This window comes from Pinus tabuliformis, chromosome 9 (genome assembly GCF_031772625.1).
Source record: "Pinus tabuliformis cultivar Carrire ecotype Pingquan chromosome 9, CPIR1, whole genome shotgun sequence".
In the NCBI taxonomy this organism is placed as follows: domain Eukaryota; kingdom Viridiplantae; phylum Streptophyta; class Pinopsida; order Pinales; family Pinaceae; genus Pinus; species Pinus tabuliformis.
The window spans coordinates 945,837,667-945,865,085 of record NC_142307.1 but is presented as its reverse complement, the minus strand read 5'-3'; the positions used below and the strand labels follow the sequence as shown (position 1 = coordinate 945,865,085).

The 27,419-nt window shown below is 39.6% G+C and overlaps 1 protein-coding gene across 1 annotated transcript in view; it reads right to left on the bottom strand.

Annotated features, from left to right (window-relative positions):
• Nucleotides 1-27,419, bottom strand: part of LOC149151867 (cactus-binding carboxy-terminal, cactin) — a 234,872-nt gene that overhangs the window by 95,605 nt on the left and 111,848 nt on the right. Inside the window, exon 7 of the mRNA XM_089438382.1 lies at nt 25,673-25,768. Within this exon, the coding sequence (XP_089294508.1) occupies nt 25,673-25,768 (96 nt within the window). The remainder of the gene's footprint in view (nt 1-25,672; nt 25,769-27,419) is intronic.

Below are 27,419 nucleotides of genomic sequence, written 5' to 3'. Positions count from 1 at the left end.
TGTATCAGACCTGATATCCAAAAGCATGAGTTACATGAAACACTCCAACCTTGCCATTTATGCTAAAGTATCAGTCCTTCTTAGACAATATGTATTGTATCTTATATCAATTCTAGTAGCCATATCAAATCTCCAAGAGGAACTAGGCATGAGGTTCATCAAACACTTCAAACTAAGACGTCAGTCCAATCCCTTCTTTTATGTACAGTGCCTTTCATAACTCAAGGATTGAAAGTAGACCTCATGCACAAGGATGACTTTGTTGGCTTATCTTCAGACAGAGATATTTTCAAACTCTTTTGGGCTACTTCCTCCAGAGTGACACTAGCTCGGCTCCTCGAGAAATTTAGGGACTCGACTTCTTCAATTCTAGAAATGACTCAGACTTTCAAAAATCATTGTAACAATTGCATAGAGATTTTGATGTGGTATGATTCAAAGACTTTAGAATAGAAGTACAATCCTTTTGCTTTAACTATATGACTTGTTGGCTTTCGCATATGAGGCTTCCCGGTCACTGTGGTCATATTCCTTAGCCACTTGTGGTCATATTCAGCCTCCTACAACCAAATTTAGCTTTTGATGTATTTCAGACTTTTGAGGCCGTGTTTGAGACTTCTCGGCCTACTATAATAACCTTGAGGTCTTTTGGACTGAGGCCTTTCGACCTTCTAAAGATTCAGATGTGTTTTAGTCCTTCTATCTAGGGATTTTAACACTTCTTAAAGGAGCAATAGCAGCTTGGAATCACTGTGATTAGTAGATAGGTAGCTTGATTACTTCTAGGGCAAACTTTCTTAGATGACTGCTGATTCTTCTTAAGGATCTTGGATCTCTTCAAGACTTGACAAGGCTGCTCTTTTACCCACGCTTTGATACCATGTTGAGTTTTCTAGGATCTTTTAAACTAATGACTACTTATGATTTCATAGATTAATCTTTTCTTGTATTCATATTCATCATAAACCAATTACATAAAAGATCTCAACAGTAGAAATAAAAATGCCAATAGGATCATAAAGAGACAGCCAAACAAGAACACAAATATTTACCCTAGGAAAACCCACATGAGGAAAAACCAAGCAACCTTTTCCCTAGAGAAATTCTTCAGTTCAACAAGAGACACACCTTGATCTTCTAGTCAATCACAAGGTCAACCTAACCAGCGAAGTAGACTTGGTCAAACCATGTCCAATTGCCTCCTAGTCAAGTCAAACAACTGCCCAAGAACCTCAGCTTGATCTGATCTGTTAGGGAAGATATTCAGCTTGCTTTTGTACCCAAGAATCTCAGTCCTGTTGCCCTGGTACGCCTCAGAAAAATTCGATCCTTCTGTCACACGTGTGAGGTCATAGCAGAAAGATACATCCACACATGCAAGGCTAGATGTGAGAGAGAGAAAAAGAGAGATCTTCATACTTCTTCGTCATTCTTGCCTCTTTTTCTTGAATCTCTAGAAGATATATTTCCTTGTGTGATCTAAATCGGGCCAAGGAGAGTGTGTCGAGTGCCTTATATATAGATTTTGGTTAGCTGAATGGGTGCCTCTTCCACTGGGGCCAACTTGACTAGGAGGAGGGTCGACTTGTCTTGTTTGGAGCCAAAAATTCAAATATCAAAATTCAAAAAAATCTTTTGAAAAAGGACATGAAGAACATGCCTTATATTCTCTCTTTTGACAAGGACATGAAGAACATGCCTTTTTTTTATCATTACTTATGCATCAAGGGCTAAAAATATTAATTATGAAGACCGACGATAGCTACAAAATTCAACATTCGGTAGTTGCGGGAGGTATTCCCCAACTACACAAGTTGGCCCATGAAAAGGAGGCAATATTAAATTTAGAATTTGACTTTAAATTGCTCAAGGAGGCTGCAAAAGTTCAAGTTTAGGGTTTAGTTCTCCTAGAAAAGCTTGTTGGGTTTTCTCTCGAGTTTGGGTTTCCCAGGGAAAAATTTTGGTGTCTACTGTGCTACTGTGATCTTTACTATTGAATTTTTTGAGTGTAATTTCTGAATGATGTTTTGTTTGCGCTAAAATAACATCATATATCATTGGAAGTAATTATCAGTTGCAGAAAATTGTGCTTGTCTATTTACCACTAGATAATCAACATGATATCAGAACTTTAGTGAAGAAAAGCCATTGAGATCACTCCTTGAAGACACCTATTTTGAAATCTGATTTTTGACTAGATCTTTGACCAACTGGCTCTCTTTATTGATCCTGAAGATAGGCTAGAAGGTGCAACAAATTTTAGGGCTTGGAAAACCAGAATGCATCTCATTCTTGAAGAAAATGGTGTCATGGAATATGTGCAAGGAAAGATTATTGAACCTCAAGATCATGGGGGAAAGGCCAGGCATAAGAAGACTGAAATTGAGGCCAAGAGGATTCTTGTTGAATCCATCAAAGATCATTTGATTCCATTTGTTGCGGGAATGCAGACTTCAAAGCAAATATATGATGCCCTAGTAGGGTTGTATGCAGTCAACAACATTGGTTAGAAAATGGCTTTGAGGAATCAACTTCGTGATATTTAGATGTCTAGATCAGATATTGTGGCTTCCTACTTCATGAGGATCTCTTAGTTGAGAGATTAGCTCAAGGCCATTGGAGAAAATATTGATGAATTAGAACTTGTGATTGTGACCCTTAATGGGTTTCCGAATTCATGGGATTCATTTGTATCAAGCATTTGTGGTAGATCAAAAATTCCAAAGTTTGATCACTATGGGCTTCCTATACCCAAGAGGAATCTAAGCTAGTATCAAAGGGGAAGATTCAGAGATCCCAAGATGGTGAGTCCCAAGCATTTGTAGCCCATTCGAAGAATGGCAAAGGAAGAAGAAATTTTGGAAATTTTCATAAAGGAAATATAGATAGAAAACCCGCACCCGTTCAAGATCGAAAGAAGGATATGTCAAAGGCTCAGTGTTTCAGTTGCCACAAGTTTAGTCACTATAAAAACAAGTGTCCTTAAGTGAAGAATGATAGGAAGGGGAAGGGAAAGCATCATGCTTCAACAACAAACATTGACAATGATGGGCATCCAAATCAAAAGAGGTCCAGGAATGAAAATTCAGATGATAAGGATTACTTTTTCTTTTCTCCTCTTACAGGTATTGTTGCATATCAGAGTGACATTTGGTTAGTGGACAATGGTGTCTCCAGAAATACGACAAGTAACTATTAAGGATTACTTTTTCTTTTCTCCTCTTACAGGTATTGTTGCATATCAGAGTGACATTTGGTTAGTGGACAATGGTGTCTCCAGAAATACGACAAGTAACTATGATAGTCACACAGAATTGGTAGAGTGGAAGTCAACACAGAAAGTGGAACTTGGTGACAAAATGAAGTATGCAGTCAAAGGTGTTGGGTCAACATCTTTCCAATTGGAGTCAGGAGGAAATATTCATATAAATGATGTGTTGTATGTACCAGGTTTGAAAAAGAACCTGATCTCTACTTCATCTTTGGAAGACAAAGGGTATAGAGTTGCATTTGTTGATGGACAAGTCCTTGTATGGAAAAAGGGCTCAAGCATAGATTTTGCAGTGATTGGTGTTCGACATGGAGGCTTGTACATATTCCTGGGATGGTCAACTCAAGCATTGGTACATGATAACACCAATCTTTGCAAGTTATGGCATCGAATATTTGCTCACATACACTACAAAGCTTTGCCAACATTAAGGAATATGGTTACAGGTCTTCCAAAGCTCCAAGTAGAGCATGAAGGAGTTTGCAAGGGTTGTGCACTTGGCAAGAATGTCAAGGGATCTTTTCTAAGCAGTGACAATAGGTCCAAGGGGATCTTGGATCTAATACATTCAGATGTATGTGGACCAATGACAGTATCATCATTGGGTAGTTTCTGGTACTATGTAACATTCATTGATGATTTCTCCCAAAAAACATGGATCTACTTCATGAAGACCAAGGATGAGGTCTTCAGCAAGTTCCAAGAGTTCAAGGCTCAAGTAGAGAACTTGACAGGGAAGAAGATCAAGGTTTTGAGGTCAGATAATGGAGGAGATTATACTTCCAAGGACCTCATTGTCTTCTGCAAGGAAGCAGGGATTAAGAGGGAGTTGATAGTCCCTTACAACCCTCAGCAAAATGGGGTTGCCAAAAGAAAGAACAGGTCCATTGTGGAGGCTACTAAAGCAATGATTCACGATAAAGAGTTCCCAAGTTCATATGGGGAGAGTCATCCAAAACGGCAGTTTATGTTCAGTACAGTTCTCACCAAATTTTGGGGAACAAGACTCCTAAAGAGATTTTCACGGGTGAGAAACTAGAGGTCGGGCATTTGAGGATCTTTGGTTGTCCAGTCTACGTTCATGTACCCAAGGAGAAGAGGACAAAGTTCAAGCCTTCTGGGAAGAAGGTGTTGAAACTTTGGCAGTTAAGGGATGAATTTCTAAAAATAAAAAGTCTAAAAATAGAAAGTCTAAAAAATTGAATTTCTAAAAATAGGAATTCTAATAATAGAAATTCTAACGATAGAAAATCTAAAAATAAAATGTCTACAATTAGAAAGTCTCAAGATAGTAAATCACCTTGCATCAATTAGTAATCAACTATTGTTGATGAAAAATCTCTTCTGATCATCGATCAATCCTAATAGTTCAATTTCCACATCAATATTATCATTAATATTATATTATTGTTTTTATGATACTATTGTATTATTCTTCAAGTCATTCAATCATGGCTCTAAATAATGTTCTCTTATACTCTCATTATTGGCATGGCATATTCATCTTACACTCTCATTAATGCTCTTACACTCTCTTTCACTCAATAAAAGTTCATCATAAAAGATTCCTCTTACATTCTTTTACGCTCTCATTAAAGCATGTCATAAAAGATTCCTCTTACGCACTCTTTAATGCATATGCTACACTCTATCTTAAAAGCATAAGTTACAAAGGCATGTGTACCTCTGTAATGGCATGAGTTACATTTCCTAAATGGGCATGAGTTATACTCCTCTTGGCATGCGAGTTACTCCTCCTTTATGGCATGGATTCGTTGTTCCTCCTATATATATGTGTCCCATTCTTTCTCCCCTCACTACTTGTGCATTGTGAAAGAAGAATTCAAACTTGAGAGAGAGTTGGAGAGAGTTGAAGAAGACTGTGAGAGAGAGACTTGGAGAGTAAGAGAAAAACTTGGTGAGCCAAGGTTGATTCAATGCTTCAGTGTTGATTCAGTTGAATGGAAGGTTGATTCAGTGTGTGCATTTGTTGTTGCTACTAGTTATCTTCATGCTACAGCTTGTTCAGATTTGGATGAATTTACTCATTCTCCTGATCTCTCATTGTACTTTGTATCTCTGCTGAACAATTGATTTCTAATAGAAGAAGAATTTGGTTGGGTTTTTCCCTTGTGGATTTTGCCCTGGTCATTGGACCTAAATTCTCTGTGTCTCATTTTGTTCTTGGTTGTCTTCTATTGTGCATTTGATTTATGTTCTATCTACAATTGTTTATCTAATATTGCAGCATAAAGAAGTTTTGTAATAAGTAATTGTTACAGCATAGAACATCGAAATTTCAACATGGTATCAAAGTTTTGGTGAAAACAAGATCAAGAAGACAGGCTCCATTTGCAACTCTCTTTTTGTTGAAATATCTCTTTTGTCCACTCCATTTGTAGCTCTCTTTCTGTTAAAATATCTCTTGTTGTCCGCTCCATTTGCAGCGCTCTTTCTGCTGAAATATTTCTTGTTGTCCACTCCATTTATAGCGCTTTTTCTACTGAAATATCTCTTGTTGTCCGCTCCATTTGCAGCTCTCTTTCTGCTGAAATATTTCCTGTTGTTCCTTCAACTTGTTGCTCATTTTCTGCAGAAATATCTCCTTTTTTGTTGTTGAAATTTACAACTAAAATTTTACTGCTGAAATTTACCGCTGAAATTTTATTGCTGAAATTTACTACTGAAATTTTATTGCTAAATTTTACTATCGAAATTTTATTGCTGAAATTTTACGGTTGAAATTTTGCTGCTGAAATTTTATTGCTACCAGTCTTCCAAGATTTCAAGGAACCCAAGATATGATAGTAATTTTGCAAATAGTAATTAAGGTATTGCATGTGTTTAATAGTTGTGGTTTTGGTACTTGTTGATGCATGCAAACGTAAAGAGCAGTTTAAATTTTGCTTATGCATGTGCAAGAAAGTGTTGTCTTGAAAAGAAGTATAATGCATAAAAGGTTATGAAAGAATCACTGATAGAAATTGAAAGCTGAAGATAGAGGGATTTTGACTATCTCACATTATATGAGAAAGGTCATAATCTTATCAATTTTGGTAATTTTGATAGAGAGTTTAGTAACAATAGTGGTTGTAGGTAAAAATCATTACTTTTGCAAAAGATGGAATGATAGTTTTCTAAACTAACCTCTTTTGCAATGATCAAAAATGAATTATAACTAATATCATTGCAGGCAATGAAGTCAATATGTATAATTATTATTACATGTCTTCACTCTGGGATCAAGATTTGAAAATCTATATAAAATCAATGGAAGACCTATCCATGTATTGATTCATAACAAGTAATCATCAATACAAATTGTGGTACCAAAAGTTCACTCATCTTCATTATAAAGCATTACCTCATGTGAGAAAGATGGTTTCCGAAATACTTGAGATTAGAGTGGATCAAGATGGATTTTGCCAAGTGGTGATCAGGAAGATGCATTTTTTCTACCAATGACATATGACTTATGAACAGTGGTAACTTATAGAGGCTAGATCAAGTATTTTCAAGTCTTATGTTGTTTCTTTATGTCACCGCTCTTGTTTAGATTTATCTTTATAGATTTGGTTATTCTTCCAGCATGAGTATTTGAATGATTCTTTCACTAACTTTTGATGAGGATCCGATCAAGAAAAGCAGATCCTGAAAATCATCATGGTGTAGAATAGTGCAGGAAGAGTAAACCCCAAGAGGAAGTTGGTGCAAGGATAATGAAGGAGCCACTCTCACATCTAGAAAAGAAAGAAAGACCTGCCTCATCACCAGGTATACTTTCATTATGTTTATTTACTTTGATACTATTGTTCTTGGTCTTGTTCTGGGATCAATAGATACATTTGATGAATGTGAGAACCAAGTCCTTTCTATCAAGATTGAGGAAGATGTCGAGCCATGCCATGACTTGAGTGGACATGAAGTGGACAAGAGCTCAAGACTTCTGCAAAGAAGTTGGAATCAGGAAAGAAACCACAGTACCATATAACCCAGAACAAAATGGAGTCGCTGAGAGAAGGATTAGAATTATCATGGAAGCAATCAAAGCTATGTTGCATGATGAGAGACTACCAAAGTTTTTATGTGGAGAAGTTGCTAACACAACTGTCTACGTTCAAAATAAATCTCCTTATCATGCCCTAAACAGGACTCCGGAAGAAGTCTTCATTGGTGAAAAACCTGAGGTTGGGCACTTAAGGATCTTTGACTGCCCTATCTACTTTCATGTGCTAAAGGAAAAGAGTACCAAGCTGGAAGCTTCAAGTAAGAATGGTATGATTGTTGGTTATTGTGAAAATTCTAAAGCTTATAGAATATATGTGTCTGGTAAAAGAATTATAGAGTTTAGCAGAGATATAACATTTGATGAAGATGCAACTCTTTGAAAAGCCATAGACCTCCTCCTGCTAATGTTGAAAGTTGTTGAAAAGTGTAACTAGGTTCGGTCTTCATAATGACATGTAATTATGATTTTATGTAATGAGATGTAAATAAGAAAAATAAAATTATTTGTATTGACTTGCTTCATGGGTTTCATGAGCAAGGGATTTTGTTTTTGAGTCAAGACTCCCATTGAGAGACTTCGGGATTTATTTGTCATCTAGTCATAAAATGTAAGAGTCATTGTCATGTAAATGAAGTCATGTTACACTTTGTAAAAGTTCAATATTGTCTACATAAAGTATCCTCCAAGAACTTGTCACATAACCTCTTCAAGTCGGCCTACAAACGATGAAGAAGCTGCTAGATAGACACAGCCTAACTCCAGCTATCAATTCGGCCTAAAGGTCAAGTGAAGAAGTGTATAAATAGCCCAACTCTGCCTCATTTGGAGACACACAATTTGGACAAGAAGTTCGATCTAAATTCGGTCTAGAAAGAAGTGCGAAGAGAGGGTGAAAAGAAGTGCGAAGGAGAAGCAAAAAAAGGGAAGTGTGAAGTTTCTTCTGGGCGACTATCTTCTGGGCATAGCGAAGATTCTTCTGGGCAGTGCGAAGTTGGTGTAGCAAAGATTCTTTTGGGTAGTGCGAAGATAAGTTTCTTCTGGGCAATGCGAAGACAGTTTTTCTTCTAGGATAGCGAAGTTTCTTCTGGGCAAGTGAAGGAGAAGGATTCTTTTGGGAGGTCGAGATAGAAATCTAGAGACTGAGTTTCTCTAGAAGAGGCTAGTAAAGACCTAGAGATCAAATTCTCTAGAGGAAGTCGAGAAGGATAGAGACCGAGTTTCTCTAGAAGGAGTCGAGGAGAGCAGTTCAAGATTAAAAATAAAGGCGAAGGAAGGAAGAGGCAGAGCATCAAGGTTAGTGACAAGGTTCTTGGGAGGATACTAGAGTCAAGGGTTTGTGTCATGGTCTTGGTACTTATCAATTGAAGATCTAGAAGAAGAATTTTGATCGGGTTTTCCTCTCAAGAGGTGAGAGGTTTTGGCCCTGGCTGAAGAAGCCTACATACTGTGTCACTTGTCTTTTATTATGTATTTTGGTAATTGTCTTGATGAAAGAACACATTAATAATCTAATGAAGAAAAGACTATAAGATAAGAAGTAAAAGTGCATCACAAGCAATTATCAAGCAGAGAAATTGTTAACTTTGAATGCCCTAGATTTCTCAACAAAAGTCAAGATGATGTCTTGGATGCACAAGAAGATACCGAGCCTAAGCTTGATCTTATTGATGAAGGCATGGATCCCATGGACTCCTTGGATCCTCTCCATGTGCTAGAAGGAGACCTTTATGGCTTCATGACACCCTTCAAAATGTTGATAAACATGTTGCTCCCTGAGGAACCTTCAAAGAAAGCAAGAAACCATGTGGGTTCCAAGGATACATTGTAGCCATGAGCAACATTATTCAAGTTGAACCATGCACTTTTGAAGAAGCTATGAAAGCTCAACTGTGGAAAGATGCAATGGTTGAAGAATATGAGTCCATCATTCATAATGATGTATGGGAAGTGGTTCTAAGACTCCAAGTTAAATTTGTTGTATCTTCTAAATGGTTGTGTAAAATCAAACATGGCATTGATGGCAGTATTGAAAAATATAAAGATAGATTTGTGGCCAGAGTATTCTCTCTTTAAAGATGGAATAGACTATGATGAAATCTTTGCACCAGTTGCCTGTTATACAACGATCTGATCTATTGTGGCTCTAGCTGCTAGCCAAGGATGGTCCCTTCATAAATGGATGTGAAGATTGTTTCTATGCATGCCTTCTTCAAGGAAGAAGTATTTGTGGAGCAACCACAAGGCTTTGAAGTACATGACCGGAAATCTCATGTGTGTACACAGAAGAAACCCCTCTATGGTTTGAAGCAAGCTCCAAGAGCTTGGTATGCCCGCATTGATAGCTTCTTGATGAAGCTTGGTTTTACTAGAAGTAATGTTGATCCAAATCTTTACTTCAAGATAGTCCAAGGTATGCCTTTGATTTTGGTATTATATGTTGATGATTTATTTCTGACCGGTGGTGAACCTCTTATCCTCCAGTGTAAGAGGAAGTTAGCTTCTAAATTTGAAAGGAAAGGTCTTCATTTGATGCACTACTTTCTGGGTCTTGAAGTATGGTAGAAACTTGGTGAGATTTTCCTTTCTCAAGGAAAATATGTTGCCAAGTTGTAGAAAGATTTGGTATGACAAAATGTAAATCCATGAATACTATAATGGAGATGAACTTCAAAAAGATGTGTGGTGAATCTGCAGGTCCTGATTTGGCAAATCTTTCTGAGTATCAACACTTTATTGGGGCATTGATGTTCTTAGTGAATACTAGACGACCATATGTTTTGCGATTAATACTCTGAGCCAATATATGATTAAACCATCTCATGCACATTCGATTGTTGCAAAGCATGTGTTGAGATACCTCCATGGGACCATCAATCTTGGATTGAAATATACTATTGGAGATGTAAGGCTACTTGGGTACTCTGATGTTGATTGTGTTCCTAACTCAATCAATCCTAATAGTTCAATTTCAACTTAATCATCAATATTATATTAATATTATACTAATATTCTTATGATACTATTATATTATTATTTAAGTCACTCAATCATGGCTCTCAATAATGTTCTCTTATACTCTCAATATTGGCATGGCATATTCCTCTTACACTCTCTTACGCTCTCATTGAACCATGTCATAAAAGATCCCTCTTACTCGCTCTTTAATGCATATGTTACACACTATCTTAAAAGCATAATTTACAAAGGCATGTGTACCTCCTTAATGGCATGAGTAACATTTCCTAAATGGGCATGAGTTACACTCCTCTTGGCATGCGAGTGACTCCTCTATGGCATGGATTCGTTGCTCCTCTTATATATACGTGTCTCATTCTTTCTCCCTTCACTACTTGTGCATTGTCAAAAAAGAATTCGAACTTGAGAGAGAGTTGAACAAGATTGTAAGAGAGAGACTTGGAGAATAAGAGAAAAACTTGGCGAGCCAAGGTTGATTCAGTGCTTCATTGTTTCAGTGTTGATTCAGTTGAAAGGAAGGTTGATTCAGTGTGTGCATCTGTTGCTGCTACCAATTATCTTATTGCTATAGCTTGTTCAGATTTGGGTGAACTTCTCATTCTCTTGATCTCTCATTGTACTTTGTATCTATGTTGAACAATTGATTTCTAATAGAAGAAGACTCTGGTTGGGTTATCCCCTTGTGGGATTTTCCTTAGTCATTGCACCTAAATTCTGTGTCCCATTTTGTTCTTGGTTGTCTTCTATTGCGCATTTGATTTATGTTCTATCTACAATCGCTTATCTAATATTGTAGCATAAAGAAGTTTTCTAATAAGTGATTGTTACAGCATAGAACATCATAATTTCAACAGAAGGGAACATTTGTTGGATACAATGAGACATAAAAGGATTACAGGATCTATGTTCCAGAACAGTATCAGGTTGAGATCAACTGGAGCGTTACCTTTGATGATGAACGACTTGGAGTCGTGGAGAGACCCTCTTATGAGGGTCCCGTTTGAGTTGGATATTGAGCTCTGGGAGCTCCGGGGGGGGGGGGGGCTTGGGGTACTTCTTGGAGCGATGAGTGACCATAGGATCAGTGGTTCACCTTCCCCTGGTGGTGCGTTGTGTACAGGGTGAGTGGTTCACCTTCCCCTGTGATATCCCATGATGGTTGATATATGCATAGGATGAGTGGTTCACCTTCTGTTATGGCATATCAGTGAGATGAGTGGTTCACCTTCTCCGGCCCATACATCCTACCCATGTAGTCTGGGACTCATGGGAAGCACCTCTCATTTGGCCAATGAGTAGGGAAATGAGGATAGGGACCATAGTACTACTGATGGACGCATCGTGTACTAACGTACTCCCTATATTTGGATGTTTGATATTCATCTGGGATCAATGGAGACTGACTTCGGGTCAGTGGAGAGTGGTATGATACACTCTCGATCATTTCTTCATTATTTCTTCATAGTTCAGCAAAGCAAAGCAGAGCAGGGATGAAAGGGATGGTACAGATTGTCAAATGGTTTGGCAGGTGGAATTCTTCCTAGTTAAGAGGGAGTGTTAAATTTGGAAACTAGGGCCAAACTCCACCTTGGACAGCTCATATGATGGAGATGATATTTTAGTTGGATTCCTCTTTCCGGGAGGTGTAGGATTGATCTAAAGATCATCTCATTCTGACATGTATAAATGGAATTATGAATTTATTTCTTCTATGAACAAATTGTCAAGGTCAGCAAGCAATCTAATATAGGCTCAGAAGCCCAAAGTCATGTCTCTTCACCCTCAACGTTGCATATAAATAGAAGGAGCATCTACCTCATTTGGTCATTCATCATCTCACACATATCTCCCTCTCTCTGATTGGGTTGTACAAATTTCACGCAGCCTTCTTCTCCTCCACACATGCAAAAGTTTGACTAGGGTTTTCTTATTTCTGCGTTGACCAAGTTGCAACAGGTTTGACCAGCATTAACCGAGCAACATTTGACCTTGTTTGACTGCGATTTTTTTGGGAATGTCTCTGTTTGGGCAAGCCGCGTTCTTTGGCACAGAAACCGAGATTTTCTGTGTTGTTTGACCAACGTTGACCACGGCAAGTTTGACCACAGGGTTGACTGTGCGTTAACCAAGTTTGATTGATTTCTTCAGCACTGTTTTGGGCTGATTTGGACTGTTGTTGGAGGTCGAGTTGACTGGGTCTGACCGCGCTGATATGGAGGAAGATTTTTCCTGATTTGACTAGCGTTGACTTTCTGGTTAGGGCATCCTGTTGACTGCAATTTGACTAGACAGATTTGACTATGTTTGGGCAAGTGAATTTTGTATATTGTACTCTCTCTCTCTGCTGAACTTTTGAAGAATAATAAGAAGACTTGATCAAAGGGTTTCCCCACATTGGGGTTTTTCCCTGGCATCCGCCAAATATTGTGTCCTCTTGTCTTGGCTTGTCTTCTGCTTTTTATTTATGTTCTATCTGCATTTACTATCATGTTAATGTGATTGCTAATCTGGAAATTGATATTGGGCTAATAAGAAAAAATTGACTAAATTGCTCTTAAGCATAGAACATACCATTGTTATCTAAAATTAACAGTTTCCATTCCAAATTCCAAGTTTCCATCCTTTCAATCTGGCATTGTTGAAAACTTGTTGCCAAATACCTATATCATGTCATGAATCATTTTTCAAGATAAATGTTCACTTTTAGATGAGCTATAATCAGTGGATATAAGGTCTGTAAAGAATTCAGTTGCATTTGCATGCTCTGGACAAACAAACCTGGAATATATTCTTGCAATAAAGTGGCTAGAACAATGGAAACTTGGAAAAGTGGAAACCTGGAAGCTTGGAAATGTATCCATATTTTCTGGAAACGTATCCAATTTTTTTGGAAATGGATCAAATTTTCTTGAAACTCCTTTGAAACGTTTTCAATCTCAAGTTGGCCGTTTCCAAAAAAGTGAAACATAGCAGAAATGTTTCCATGTAGTTTCCAAGCCATTTCATATGTGTTTCCATATCTGAAACATCGAACAATGTTTCTGGGATTTGGGGGCAGCGTTTCCGGTAACTTAGGTTTTGCCCTAGTCATTGGACCTAAATCTCAGTGCCTCATATTTGTGCTTGGTTGTCTTCATATGATCCTTAAGTTTATGTTCTATCTACAATTGCTGATCTGAAAAGTTTTGAAGAAGAATTTTGCATTCTAAGTAATTGTAACAGCATAAAAAATTCAGTTTTCTGCAAAGTACATTCAGCTCTCTGCAAAGAACATTCAGTTTTCTGCTTAGAACTTTCAAGTTTCTGCAAAGAATTTTTAATTTTATGCATAGAACTTCCAGATTTTAACACTATTGTTTCCTTACTGGTAATACTTTTCAACTTGTGATTGATGAGGGGAACATTAGACTCTATGTTGATGTTTGTAGCATCGAAAGGTTTTCTGCATAGCCTAGGTGTCTAGCATGCATGAGCGAGTCCTCTTTAGGTGCTTGTTTGAGAGAAGCAAGTATTATGATTTATTTCCTAAGATTTAACTTAGGAAAATCACATTAAAAGTTAATTAATTAATGTTGGCTATTGAGCTAAAGTTTCCAAGGATAAATAATTTAATTATTTAAGTGACTTAGATCTAATCTCCATTGTTGATCTACATGGGTTAAGATTTAATCCTAGCCCTCTATCACTTACCATATTAGGGATTTGGCTAAATGAGAAATTATAAAGGGAACCTAAAGGAGAGGATGAAGACACAACATTGTGATTGAGAGAGATTTTTCTCAAGTGAGATACTTGAATGACTAAAGAGAAGGGAAAAGTATGCAACAAGATTTTCCAGAGAGGAAATTTGAGGAGCCCAAGACTCTGAAGGAGGAGATGAGAATTGAAAAAGGGGGCCAAAATTGTGTGCAAGTTGAAACTTGAAGAGAGAAGTCGAGTTCCAATGGGGATAAGACTTAGAAGTCAAGTTTGCTATGGAGGCGGAGAACTCTAAGGCACAGTCGTACAGCAAAGAAGAGGTTGAGACTTGTAGTTACGTGCCAAGTTTTGCCAAGGGTCGAGTTATTCTTCAGGAAGCTAATTACAAAGGCCAAATTTCCAATGGGCCATTTCTAGGTTCAAAATAATTATTGTAATTTATGTGTATTACTCTGTGGGTTAAGGCCCTAAATCTTCCAAATTAATAAAGTGAAGGGAGATTTATTGGGAAAAAAATTATGATGTTCTTGTGGTGATTTCCTATCTATTTTCCACTGCACAATTTTTATTGTGAAAAGTTAAAATACCAGTGTGTTAATTTTCAACAGTTTTGAAAATTAATTTATTGGTTAAATAAATTACTAGGTATAAAATAATTGTTGTGTGAAATATATTAGACCTAGTAATTAGAAATTAGCATGGTATTAGAGCAACCTTAAGCTCTGTGAAGAGAAACATCAGTAGCACAAGGGTTTAAAATAGCAAATTTTATTTCCCAACTAAAGGATTTTGTGATTGGGAGTTTAATCTAGGAGAATGACTTCTATCAGGTTGAGGTATGATGATGACTAGTTGGAAAGGGCATCGAATTTCAGTCCATGGAAGGAGAGAATAGCATTGATTCTCATGGTACTAAATTATGGTATGTTCTATGCTTAAAAGCAATTTACTTCAAATTTTCTTATTAGCCCAATATTAATTTCCAGAATAGCAATCACATTTGCATGATAGTAAAATGCAGATAGAACATAAATGTAAACAGTAGAAGACAAGCCGATACAAGAGGACACAAGATGTGGCACCAGCCAAGGACAAACCCCAATGCGGGGAAACCCTTGATCAATTCTTCTTCTATTCTTCAATAATTCAGCAGAGAGAGAGATAGTACAATTACACAATCTGTAATTTTATGACAGCTGCAACAAAACCCTAACCAACAAAGTCAAAGCTGGTCAAATAGGTCAAAATTGACCTTAGGTCAACCTCAGTCAACTCAACCTCCAACAGCAAGAATGTACAGCCCAAAACAGTCTGAAATGATGGTCAAACTGCAGTCAACGTAGGTACAAGTCTGCGATCAACCCTTGACAGTCAACGCTAGTGAAAGGGTGGTCAAACAAGGGTCCGAAATGCTGATCAAAAATGCGGCTAGCCTAGGAGATGCTGCCCAACCCAAACCGCAGTCAAAGTATCCCCCACACTAGTCAATGCTGCCAAGAATCAACCTTTCTGCTCCACGGTCAACCCAAGTCAATGTTGCCCTAATTTTGCGTCCTCATTCTTCTAGCTACACGTGTGAGAGACCTACTCCTATAATGCGTAGGAGAGAGAGAAGAATGAGTGATGAGATGAGTGGAATAATGCCACAAGGTCTCCTCCTTTATATGCCATGTTGAGGATAAGTTGGGGGTGTAAAACATTGTTTTGCTTGCTGGTTGACCTTGACAAATTGTCAAGAATACAAATAAATTCATATCTCCATGAATACATGTCAGAATCAGATAATCGTTAGATCAATCCTACAACTCTCGATGAGAGGAATCCAAGAAAAATATCAGCTGCCATAAATAAGGTGACCCGCATGGAGTTTGGCCCTAGTTGCCAATTTTAACACTCCCTCTCAACTAGGGAGAACTCCATCTGCTAATCCATCTAACTGTCGGTACTATTTCTTCCATCAATGCATTGCTCTGCACTGCTCCGCTCTGTTAAACTATGAAGAAGAAGTGATCAAGAATGTATCATACCATCCTCTATTGACCCGAAGTCAATCCCAGATAAAAGAGAGTGTCTAATAGCAGTCTTACTAACCTGAAGTCAGTCTCAATGAAGAGAGTGTGTCATACCACTCTTACTGATCCGAAATCATTTCCAAATAAAGAGTGTCTCATACCACTCTTACTGACCCGAAGTCAGTTCCAATTGATTCCAGATCAATATCATCCTAGCATAGGGAGCACGGTAATTACACGATGCGTCCATCGGTACTACTATGGTTCTTATCCTCATTTCCCTACTCATTGGCCAGATGAGAGGTACCTCCCATGAGTCCCAGACTGCATGGGTAGGATGTCTCAGCATGAGAAGGATGAACCACTCATCATGCCTACATGTCGCCATGGGTTATCACAGTGGAAGGCTGAACCACTCACCCTGTACACAGCAAACCACTAGGGGAAGGCTGAACCGCTCACCCTATGGTTGCTTATCGCTCCAAGAAGTGCCCCAAGCCCCCTGGAGCTCCCAGAGCTCAATGTACGTATCATACAGGATAAGAGGGTCTCTCCATGACTCCTAATCGTTCTCAGAAAGTCAAGAATTTGACCTTTCCCAGGGGCTTCGTCAGAATGTCGGCGACCTGCTCATCAGTCCCAATATGATGGAGCATTATTGCTCCTCGTTGTACCATATCCCGAATAAAGTGGTACCTGATATCGATATGCTTGGAGCGATCATGAAATACGAGATTCTCTGATAAATAAATCCCACTCTGGTTGTCGCAGAGGATCACGGTAGTATCCAGCGTATTTCCAAACAGCTCACTAAAGAGCTTTCATAACCAGACAGCTTCACAGGAGGCCATACTCGCTACAATGTATTTGGCCTCAGCGGTGCTCAACGCCACCTACTTCTGCTTCCTACTCATCCAGGATATCGAAGCAGAACCCAAAGAGAAACAGCACCCGAAAGTGCTCTTGCAGTCCACCACACTCCCTGCCCAATCAGCATTGGAATAACCATGCAGCCTCACATCTCCAGCAGTGTATCTCGGTCCATAAGTGATTGTGCCCCGAAGATATCTCAGAAGATTCTTCGCACCAATCCAATGTGAGTGATGAGGCTCAACCATGTATTGGCTCAACGTGTTGACTGCAAAACATATATCCAGACGAGAGTTCACCAAGAACATCAGTGCTCCTATAAGTTGACGATACTCCAAAGCATTTCCCAATACAAGTCCAACAGCACTACCACATAACTTCTTGAAGTTAAGCTCCATCGGGGTAGTCACGGGCTTGCAGTCCACCATCCCAAATCTCTCCAATATCTTTACCACGTATTTTCCTTGAGATAGGAAAATTTCTCCTGGCTTTTGCCAGACCTCCAACCCTAGGAAGTAGTGCATCAGTGCTAGGTCCTTCATCTCAAATTCGGAAGATAACTCCCTCTTACATTTGTGAATGAGAGAGCCTGCACCAGTCAGAAAGAGGTCATCAACATACAGCACCAATATGAGAGGCTTATCATCTTGAACCTTAAAGTAAAGGTTCGGATCAGCTTCACTCCTAGTGAATCTCAGCTTCATCAAATAGCTATCGATCCTCTCATACCAAGCTTGAGCTGCTTGCTTCAGCCCATAGAGAGCTTTCTTCGACTTGCATACATGAGATTCCCGATTATGAATCTCAAACCCCTCGAGTTGTTCCACATAGACTTCCTCTTTAATCGAACCATGCAAGAACACAATCTTGACATCCATCTGATGTAGGTTCCATCCTTGCGAAGCAGCACGAGCTATGATCAAGCGGATGGTGGTGTATCAGGCAACTGGTGCAAATATCTCATCGTAATCCATACCTTCCTTTTGAGAGAAGCCTTGAGCAACAAAGCAAGCCTTGTACTTTTCAGCACTCCCATCAGCTCCATGCTTGATTTTGTAAAGCCATTTTGAGGTGACAATTGATTTGTTCTGGGGTCTGGGGACCACATCCCAGACATCATTCTTCATGATGGACTCATATTATTCATTCATAGCATCCTTCCATACTTGATGCTTCACGGCTTCTTTGAACGATGTAGCCTCGTTTTGAATGATGGTGCTCATTATAGACAAGTATCCCTGATACCTAGTCGGCTTCTTGCTTTCACAGAAAGTCCCTCTGGGTGCAATATGTCTCTCGACATCTTCAAGTGTCCCCCTAAGCCATGAGGGCCTCTTCCTAGAGGAGGAAGACTCTTGCAGAGGGGGATCAATAGGATCCATAGGTCCTTCAACATCGAGCATCGTTTCATCTTCCTTTTCATCCGGCTTCCTGGTGTCAGCGTCTTTATCTTTCCTTAGAATAGGAAGATTGTCAACCTTGCTAAGAGCCATATCTTCATCAAAGGTGACATCATGACTTATCTCAACTTCCCTTTGACCAGCCACATAGATTCTATAGCCCTTAGAATTTTGGCTATAGCCCACAAAGATTCCTTTATTTCCAAACGCACCCAATTTGCTTCTTTCCTCTTTCGGCACATGAAAATATACGAGACTTCCAAAAATTCTAAAATGAGAGACATCAGGTTTCTTACCATTGAACATTTCTTTGGGAGTCTTGGAATCCAATGCTTGATGAGGGCATCGGTTTTGAACATATACGGCAGTATTCGCAGCTTCGGCCCATAGAAACTTCGGAAGCCTTTGATCATGGAGCATGGCACGAACGGCTTCCACAATCGTACGATTCTTCCTTTCAGCCACACCATTCTGCTCAGGAGTGTATGGTGTTGGGGTCTCCCTCTTAATGCGAATTTCTTTGCAAAAGTCATGGAACTCATTAGATTCATACTCGATCCCATTATCAGTCCTTAATATCTTGATTTTCTTCTCGGTTTGATTTTCAATCAAGGCCTTGAAGTGACGGAACCAGGTGAACTCTTCATCCTTCCTTTTCAAGAAGTATATCCAAGTCTTGCGAGAATAATCATCTGTAAAAGTGAGATAATATAGATATCCTCCCAAAGAGTTTACGGTTATCATACCAGATATGTCGGAGTGGAACAACTACAATATATCTATAGACTTGCTATGGCTTGAGGGGAATGGTCCCCTTTTGAGATTTCCTTCGGCACATCCCGAACATACACCTTCATGCTCTACTTTGAACTTGAGCATCCCTGTCACCATCTGTCTCACATCGGGTAGAGCCTTATAATGAAGGTGGGCAAACCTCTGGTGCCATAGTTCAGATTGTAGAGATGTGTCGCAAGACATGACTCCCAACGGACTTCCTCCAACTTGATATAAAGAGTCAACCCAGAACCCAAGAGTGAAAGCATCTTTAAAATTCTTTTTCCAAACACGTACCTTGCCATCGATGAATGCCACCTTGTAGCCTTTGTCTTCCATTGCTGAAATGGACACCAGGTTCTTCTTGAGATCAGGTACATATAAGACTTCTTGCAAATGGATCATGTTACCCTGATTTAATTGAAGAGTAACATTCCCTACACCCTTTACGGGATAGGTGGAATTGTCTCCAAGAATAATCTCCAAGTTTGTCTCCTTCTCTATCAGATTAGAGAGAACTTCCTTGTAACTAGTGAAGTGCCTTGAGGCACCACTATCAATAAGCCAATTGCCCAACGAGTCCGGAGGAGAGGTAGTGGAGAGGGTCGATATCAGATAATACTCATCTTGCTTATTATTAACAACATTTGATTCATACCTGGAGTTCCTTGCTTTCTTGGAGGGTTGACCATTTCCTTGATTTCCCGCATTCCTCTTTCCTTTGCCATTGAACCTGCCATTCCTTTGATTGTTGTTGGAGTTGCCCCTAGAGTGATTTTGTTCATCATCATGTGATGTGTCCTTTCTATTTGGACACTCCCTCGCATAGAGGCCAAATTTATTCCAAACAAAGCATCTTCCCTTCGATCTGGGCTTTCCTTTGAAATTGCCTTTAGACCCAGAATTATTTCTCCTTTTGGCATGAGAGGAGAAAGCAGTGGGGTTGCCTTTGCTTGAAGGCATTTCTTGCTCCACCATCCTTGTCTCTTCTTGAATGCATCTCGACATCAATTCTTCAAACCCTGGAATTCGATCATTGTTGAGAAGAGTGGTTCTAAATATATACCATTCAGATGGGAGCCCTTCAAGGGTAGTGATAGTTAGTTCCCTGTCAAGAATGACTTCTCCAATCGATAGAAGATCATTCTTGACCTCAGTGATCCTTAAGAAGTAGGATTGAATATCTTCGTCCTTGCCCTTCTTAATATCAGATCAAGAGACATCTTCCATCTGTGATAGTCAGACTTCTCACAGAGCTTGTCTTTGGGCGGGAAGTGGGATGAGGAACCCATGAAGCCTTTTGACCTTTCCAACTGTATTTGGTGATTGCTCTTTCACTCTTGCTTGGGCTTTGTCTTCACCTCAGCTCTGATACCATGTTAAATGATGGTATGTTCTATGCTTAAGAGCAATTTACTTCAAATTTTCTTATTAGCCCAATATCAATTTCCAAAATAGCAATCACATCAACATGATAGTACAATGCAAATAGAACATAAATGTAAACAGTAGAAGACAAGCCAAGACAAGAGGACACAAGATGTGGCACCAACGAAGGATAGACCCCAATGCAGGGAAACCCTTGATCAATTCTTCTTATATTCTTTAATAATTCAGTAGAGAGAGAGATAGTACAATTACACAAATCTGTAATTTTATGACAGCTGCAACAAAACCCTAACCAGCAAAGTCAAAGCTGGTCAAACATGTCAGAATTGACCTCAAGTCAACTTGGCCTCCAACAGCAAGAACGTATAGCCCAAAACAGTCCGAAATGATGGTCAAACTGCAATCAACGCAAGTATTGATCTGTGATCAACCCTTGGAAGTCAATGTTGGTCAAAGGGTGGTCAAACAGGGATCCGAAATGTTGATTAGAAATGCGGCTAGCCTAGGAGAGGCTGCCCAACCCAAACCGCAGTCAAGGGATCCCCCACGCTGGTCAACCCTGTCAAGAATCAGCGTTTCTGCTCCACAGTCAACCCAAGTCAACGCTGCCCTAATTCTACGTCCTCCTTCTTCCAGCCACACGTGTGAGAGACCTGCTCCTCTAATGCGTAGGAGAGAGAGAAGGAGCGATGGGATGAGTGGAATAATGCCACAAGGTCTCCTCCTTTTATATGCCATGTGGAGGATACGCTAGGGGTGTAAAACATTGTTTTGCTTGCTGGTCGACCTTGACAAATTGTCAAGAATACAAATAAATTCATATCTCCATGAATACATGTCGGAATCGGATGATCATTAAATCAATCCTACACCTCTCGATGAGAGGAATCCAAGAAAAATATCAGCTGCCATAAATAAGGTGGCCCACATGGAGTTTGGCCCTAGTTGCCAATTTTAACACATGGAGAACAATTTATGGGAGTTTGTAGAAACTCAAGTTGCACCTCCTACTGATGCTACAGAATTGGTCGCCCATAATTTGAAGGATCTGAAAGCTTGATGTATCATCATGGATGCAGCGAAGGCTCAAGTGATCCCTCACCTATTAAGAAAGAAGAGTGCCAAGGAGATGCAGACCACTCTAACAAATTTATACTAGAGTGATGCCCGAAAATCGGAAAATGGTGTTGATGGAAAAGTTAAGGAACAACAAGATCACTAGATAAGACACAGTGGAACCATATCTCACTAGGATTCATCAAATTCAAGATGCACTTGGAGTGGTTGGGAAAGTTGCATCAAATAAGGAGCTCGTAAGGATAGCCTTGAGCGGATTCACAAAACAATGGGCTACTTTTGTGACAAGTGTTCTAGCACAAGAAAAAATTCCTGATTGGGGTAGATTATCAAATGACTTCGCTCAGAAGGATATTTGGGAGGAGTCATTGTCTAGAGGACAACATCAGGGTGGGGATGAGGAGAACCTTGCACTTGCCAATCAGGCAAGGAAGGGCAAGACAAAAGCCAAACAAAACCCGATTGGAGGAACTACTTCACAAATTGACAAGAAGAGAGACATGAGCAATGTGAAATGCTTTGTATGTCACAAGTTTGGCCAATTTGCAAGTCAAAGTCCAAAGAAGAAGAAGGGCAAGGGAAAGGCACTTGTGTAGCATCTACACAGATAGATGAGTTGGCCACCAAGTTTGAGAAAGAGTTCCCATTGGTGTCTTGTCATTCTAGCACCATTACACAGGGGGTGTGGTTCTTGGACAATGGAGCATCTCGTCACATGATAGGATCTATAGATCTCTTCACCAGTATGGAAAAGGAGCACAGAAACCTACATGTGGAGCTTGGTGACAATGCAAAGTATGCAAAAGAGGGAGTGGGGACCATATATTTTCAGTTAGATTCTGAGAGTCCAATGGAGGTGAATGAGGTAATGTATGTACTAGGGCTTGAGAAGAATTTACTCTCAATATCGGCCATAGAGGACAAGGGTTTTGAAGTTAACTTTGCAGGTGGACAAATACATGTCAGGCCAAGTGGATCTAATCTTAGCTCGAGGAGAGTGATTGGAGGTAAAGAAGGTAACCTGTACTTGTTGAGAGGGAAACCAGTATGAGCCCTAGTGCATGACAGTGACAACTTGTGTGAGTTGTGACGCAAGAGGATGGGTCACTTGCACTATAGAGCTTTACCATTGTTACAGGAGATGGTCATTACTCTTCTGAAGTTCAGTATAGAGAAGGATGGAGTGTGCAAGGGATCTGCACATGGCAAGTATGCCAAGGCTACTTTTCTAAGCAGTGAGAGCAAGTCCAAGGGTGTGTTGTATATGATACATTCAGAGGTGTGTGGTTCTATGTCAGTGGAATTTGTGACAGGGTATTGCTATTATGTGATATTCATAGAAGATTTGGTCGAGAGGACTTGGACATAGATACTAAAGACCAAGGATGTGGTCTTTAGTTGGCTTCACGAGTTTAAGGCTCTTGTGGAAAACCAGGCGGGGATGAAGATCAAGATCCTGAGATCGGATAACGGGGGCAACTATACCTCCAACAATCTCAAGACTTTTTGCGAGGAAGCAATAAGCAGCTAATAGCGCCATATAATCCGCAGCAAAATGGAGTGGTGGAGAGGAAAAACAAAGTCATCAAGGAAGCCAAGTTTATGATCCATGATCAGGATCTTCCCATGTTTTTGTCCGCAGAGGCATGCAACACAATTGTCTATTTGCAGAAAAGGTGTTCTCAAGGGATTTTGGAGGACAAAACTCCTGAGGAGGCTTTCATAGGAGTGAAAACGGAGGTAAGCCACTTCCACAACTTTTTTATGTCCACATACCTTCAAAGAAGAGGACTAAGTTGAAGCCCTCAATAGGGAAGGGCATATTTGTTCGAAACAACGAAACTTCAAAGACATATAAGGTCCACATTCCAACACAAAGAAAGACTATTGTAAGTAGGGATGTCAAATACAAGGAGGGTAGGACCTTTAGGAGGTCACATGGTACAGATCCAGTAGTGGCAGAAGATCAAGAGCGAGGAGCTTCAAAGGCTAAGGAAGGGCTAGCAGCACCAACAGTTGGGACTCAATCTTCTGATCAAGAGGAGGAGAGAGAGGTTCCTTCGAGCTCAATCAGGAGGAGATTGAGATGGGTCGAGCAAACCTTGAGAGATGTTGAGGAGCCTATGGAGGCTCCTAGCAACACCTTTAAGGAGAGTAGACCGCTAAGGAGATTTTTCAACTACATGGCCTTGACAAGTAGCATCAATGACACCAAACCTTTCATTTTTGAGGAGGCATAGGCCAACAAGCTTATAGGGATGCCATAGTGGAGAAATACAACTCCATCATTAAGAATGATGTCTAGGAGAATGTGTCGAGGCCTGAGGAGAAATCAATGGCCACTTCTCAATGGGTATATAAGATCAAACATGTTGTTGATGGCAATGTCAAGAAGTATAAGGCAAGGTACATGGCGAGCGGGTTCTCGCCAAAGGAGGGAGTAGACTATGAGGAGACGTTTTCTCTTGTCACTAAATATGCATCTATCAGGGTTGTTATTTCCATTGTGTCAGAGATGGGATGAAGGATACATCAGATGGACGTGAAAACAACCTTCCTCAATGGGGTCATTGAGGAGGAGGTGTATATTGAGCAGCCTCAGGGACTTGAGGAGCGTAGGAGGGAGTCCCATGTATGCAGGTTGAAGAAGGCATTATACGAACTTAAGCAGGCACCTAGAGCATGGTACTCAATCATTGATGGGTATCGACTAGGCTTGGGCTTCACCAAGAGTGAGGTGAATTCCAACTTGTACTAAGTACTTGTTTGCGACGATCCACTTATCTTGGTGCTCTATGTCGATGATCTCTTTCTAACGATATCTAAGAGGCTTATGGAGATCTGCAAGGAGTACCTTGCTTCAGAGTTCGAGCTTAAGGATATGGAGGTGATGCACAACTTTTTAGAATTGGAGGTGTGGCAACAGTCAAGAGAGATATTCCTTGGGCAGGGCAAGTATGTGGTTGATATCCTGGAGAGATTTGGGATGGAGGATTGTAGGCCTACGTCAATACCCATGATTACCAACACCAAGATGGATATTTGTTTTTATGTGAACAACATGATCCAGTTTATGATGAAGCCTAGGAGGATACATTGGGTGGCAGCAAAACACGTGCTCGGGTGCTTGAGAGGTATAGTGGAGTATGGACTCAGGTATGTCATGATTGGTCAAGTGCAATTGTAGGGCGACACGAATTCAGATTGAGTTAGGAGTGCAGTGGATAGCAAGTGTACTTCGGGTTGCTATTTCAGTTCAGGGTCAGCTATGATCTCATGGTTCAACAGGAAGCAAAATTCTGTAGCACTTAGCTCAGCAAAGGTTGAGTATAAGGCGGCAAATTTGGCAATTTGTGAGGCCATTTGGCTTCGCAAGTTGCTGACAGGGTTGTTTCGTCTAGAGTTGGATCCGAAAGTGATTCACTATGATAATCAAAGTTGCATCAAGCTCTCGAAAAATCCAGTGTTTGATAAAAGATGCAAGCATTATATCGAGATCAGGTACCACTTCATTAGAGACAAGGTCCAGAGGGGTGTTATGAGGTTGCAGTACATATCCACAAATGAGCACGTGGCAAACATTCTCACCAAACCCTTGGTGAAGGGGAAATTTGTTTTCTACAAAGACAAGTTGGGGTGGTGGAGAATGCCTTCCTTGCTAGGAGGGAGTGTTGATGTTTGTAGCATCAGAACCTCTTCTGCATATGCTAAGTGTCTACCATGCAGGAAAGTTCGCTTTAGGTGCTTGTTCGATAGGAGCAAGTATTATTTATTTCTTTCCTAAGTCGTAATTTAGAAAAAGCATATTCATTAATTTATTGATTAATGTTGGCTATTGGGCTAAAGTTTCTATGGATAAATATGCTGCCAGGATCTGTCAGAATATATCAGACAAAATAACACAAAGCGACTCTGGAATTTATCAAAAACGGATGTACTGAAACTGGAAGATGAAAATTCTGGCGTTCAACTTCCTCCAATTAATCTCCATGTGACCAAGCAAAGGGGAAACAGCTTCAAATCAAGGTGTTCCATAAACTACTATTCTCAACTAAATTATTCAGTACTGATTTTAATTCAAGTCCACGGAGTTGCAGGTTAAACCATATAAAATATCATACAGGATATGAAATATTACTTCACAGAAAGATCTAAAATGGGAATGATTTAAAACTCTGAAGGCATAGATACGCACCTCCCAAAATTCAATGTGTGTTGGAGTTGCTCGATCTAACTCTAGATGCATCTTTATGTCTTCCTGGAGTTCTTCCATTTCCTTCACAGTAAGACCCTGATTCATGCATTTTATGTGTTAGTGTATACCAGATCAGTAAAGTGATTCCACACTTCGAAATGAGCAAGACAAAGCATGTTGAAAACTTTCCATATTGTACTGTCAAACAAAAATAGTTTTTACAGATGCATGTTTATTAAATAAGCAGTGCTTAAAGTATCCAATAATTCCTGAGTGAATTGTTATTATCAACAGTCCATAGAAATAAATAGAAATAACAACACTAAGCCTTAACTTAAGGTCTATCTTAAGATATATCATAAAACTATGACAAGTTTTACAGATTACTCAGTTTTTCCTTTACACGTAACACTTTTAAAAGTTAAAAATAACAAAATATTGCATTTCTGACCTACGTACATTGTTCCAGCAATGCTTTTGCAAGAATCCTTGCATCATGTTATCACACAGTGCGCAACTGTCATCAAAGGTCAACACTGAGGGTATTTTTTGTTGAAAATTTGGTAGCTGTCAGTATTTTCATTGGCAAAGTGAAGGAGAAAATTTGAATTTTACATGTTGACCAAGTCAGCCTCACTTGGTGAAGTCGGCCCCACTCAATGAAAGGGTTTGACCCCAAGGTCAAAACTCTCCTCCAAGTACACATATGAATAGAAGCTTGTTGACCTTCATTTGACATCACATAAACTCACAACCTTCGATCTGAAACATCAAGAAGAAGATCACGTGTGTGAAGGGAAGGAGAAGGAAATTTGACTTCCGCATTCACCAGTCTCTTGACATCTGTTTGACTTGTGTTGACTATGGTTCGTTTCTCTCTGTTTGACTTGTGTTGACTATGGTTCGTTTCTCTCTGTTTGACCAAACTCGAGTGGTTTTGGAGGCTGAGATTCTTCATGGTTCGTTGACTATCTTTAACCGAGTTTTTGCTCTGTTCTGGGTTTGTTGACTGAGAGTTCACCAGCAGTCAACTTCTGTGATTTGACCGAGTTTTGACTAGGATGTTGCAGGCCGAATTTCGGCCCTTTGAGCAGCTGCCTCAGGCCAAAATTTGGCCCCTCTGTTGCAGACCTTGACTTGGACCAGCGTTGACCATCTCTCTATCATTTGACTGGTTTGACTTGGCATTATTGAGGTCGGGGATTGGAATTTTTGACTGGAATAATTTTGATGAATTTAACTCTCATAAGGAAAGATTTCTGGGTTTTCCCTTTGTCGGTTTTGCCCTGGCCACCGGCCTAAATTTTGGTGTCTCTTGTCTCTTGTCTCATTTTCTATTGTGATCTCTATTGCTCTATTGAAGAAGTGAATGGTTGATATTTTTCATGTATAACTGCTTGATGATTGGAATGCACTAAAGAAGTCTAATTATATCATTGGAAGAAATTATCTGTTTGAAAAATAAAAATTGTACAAGTCTTGATTGCACTAGAAAATCAACATTTTTCATCCTCTGTAAAAGACCCTCAAACGGGTGTTTATATTCCATGGCCTTGTTAATAATTTAAAGAGGCTGGAGTCCAAAATTTTTATCTTAAGTTGTAATACTTGGGCGTTGGAATATAATTTTAGGACCCCTGGAGTATAGCCCATGCATTTCAACAGTGTTGTGAAAATTGTGATTTAATCGCGAGTTTTTCCCTAAAACGATTAAATCAGCAACTTCAAAAAAAAAATCGCGATCAGA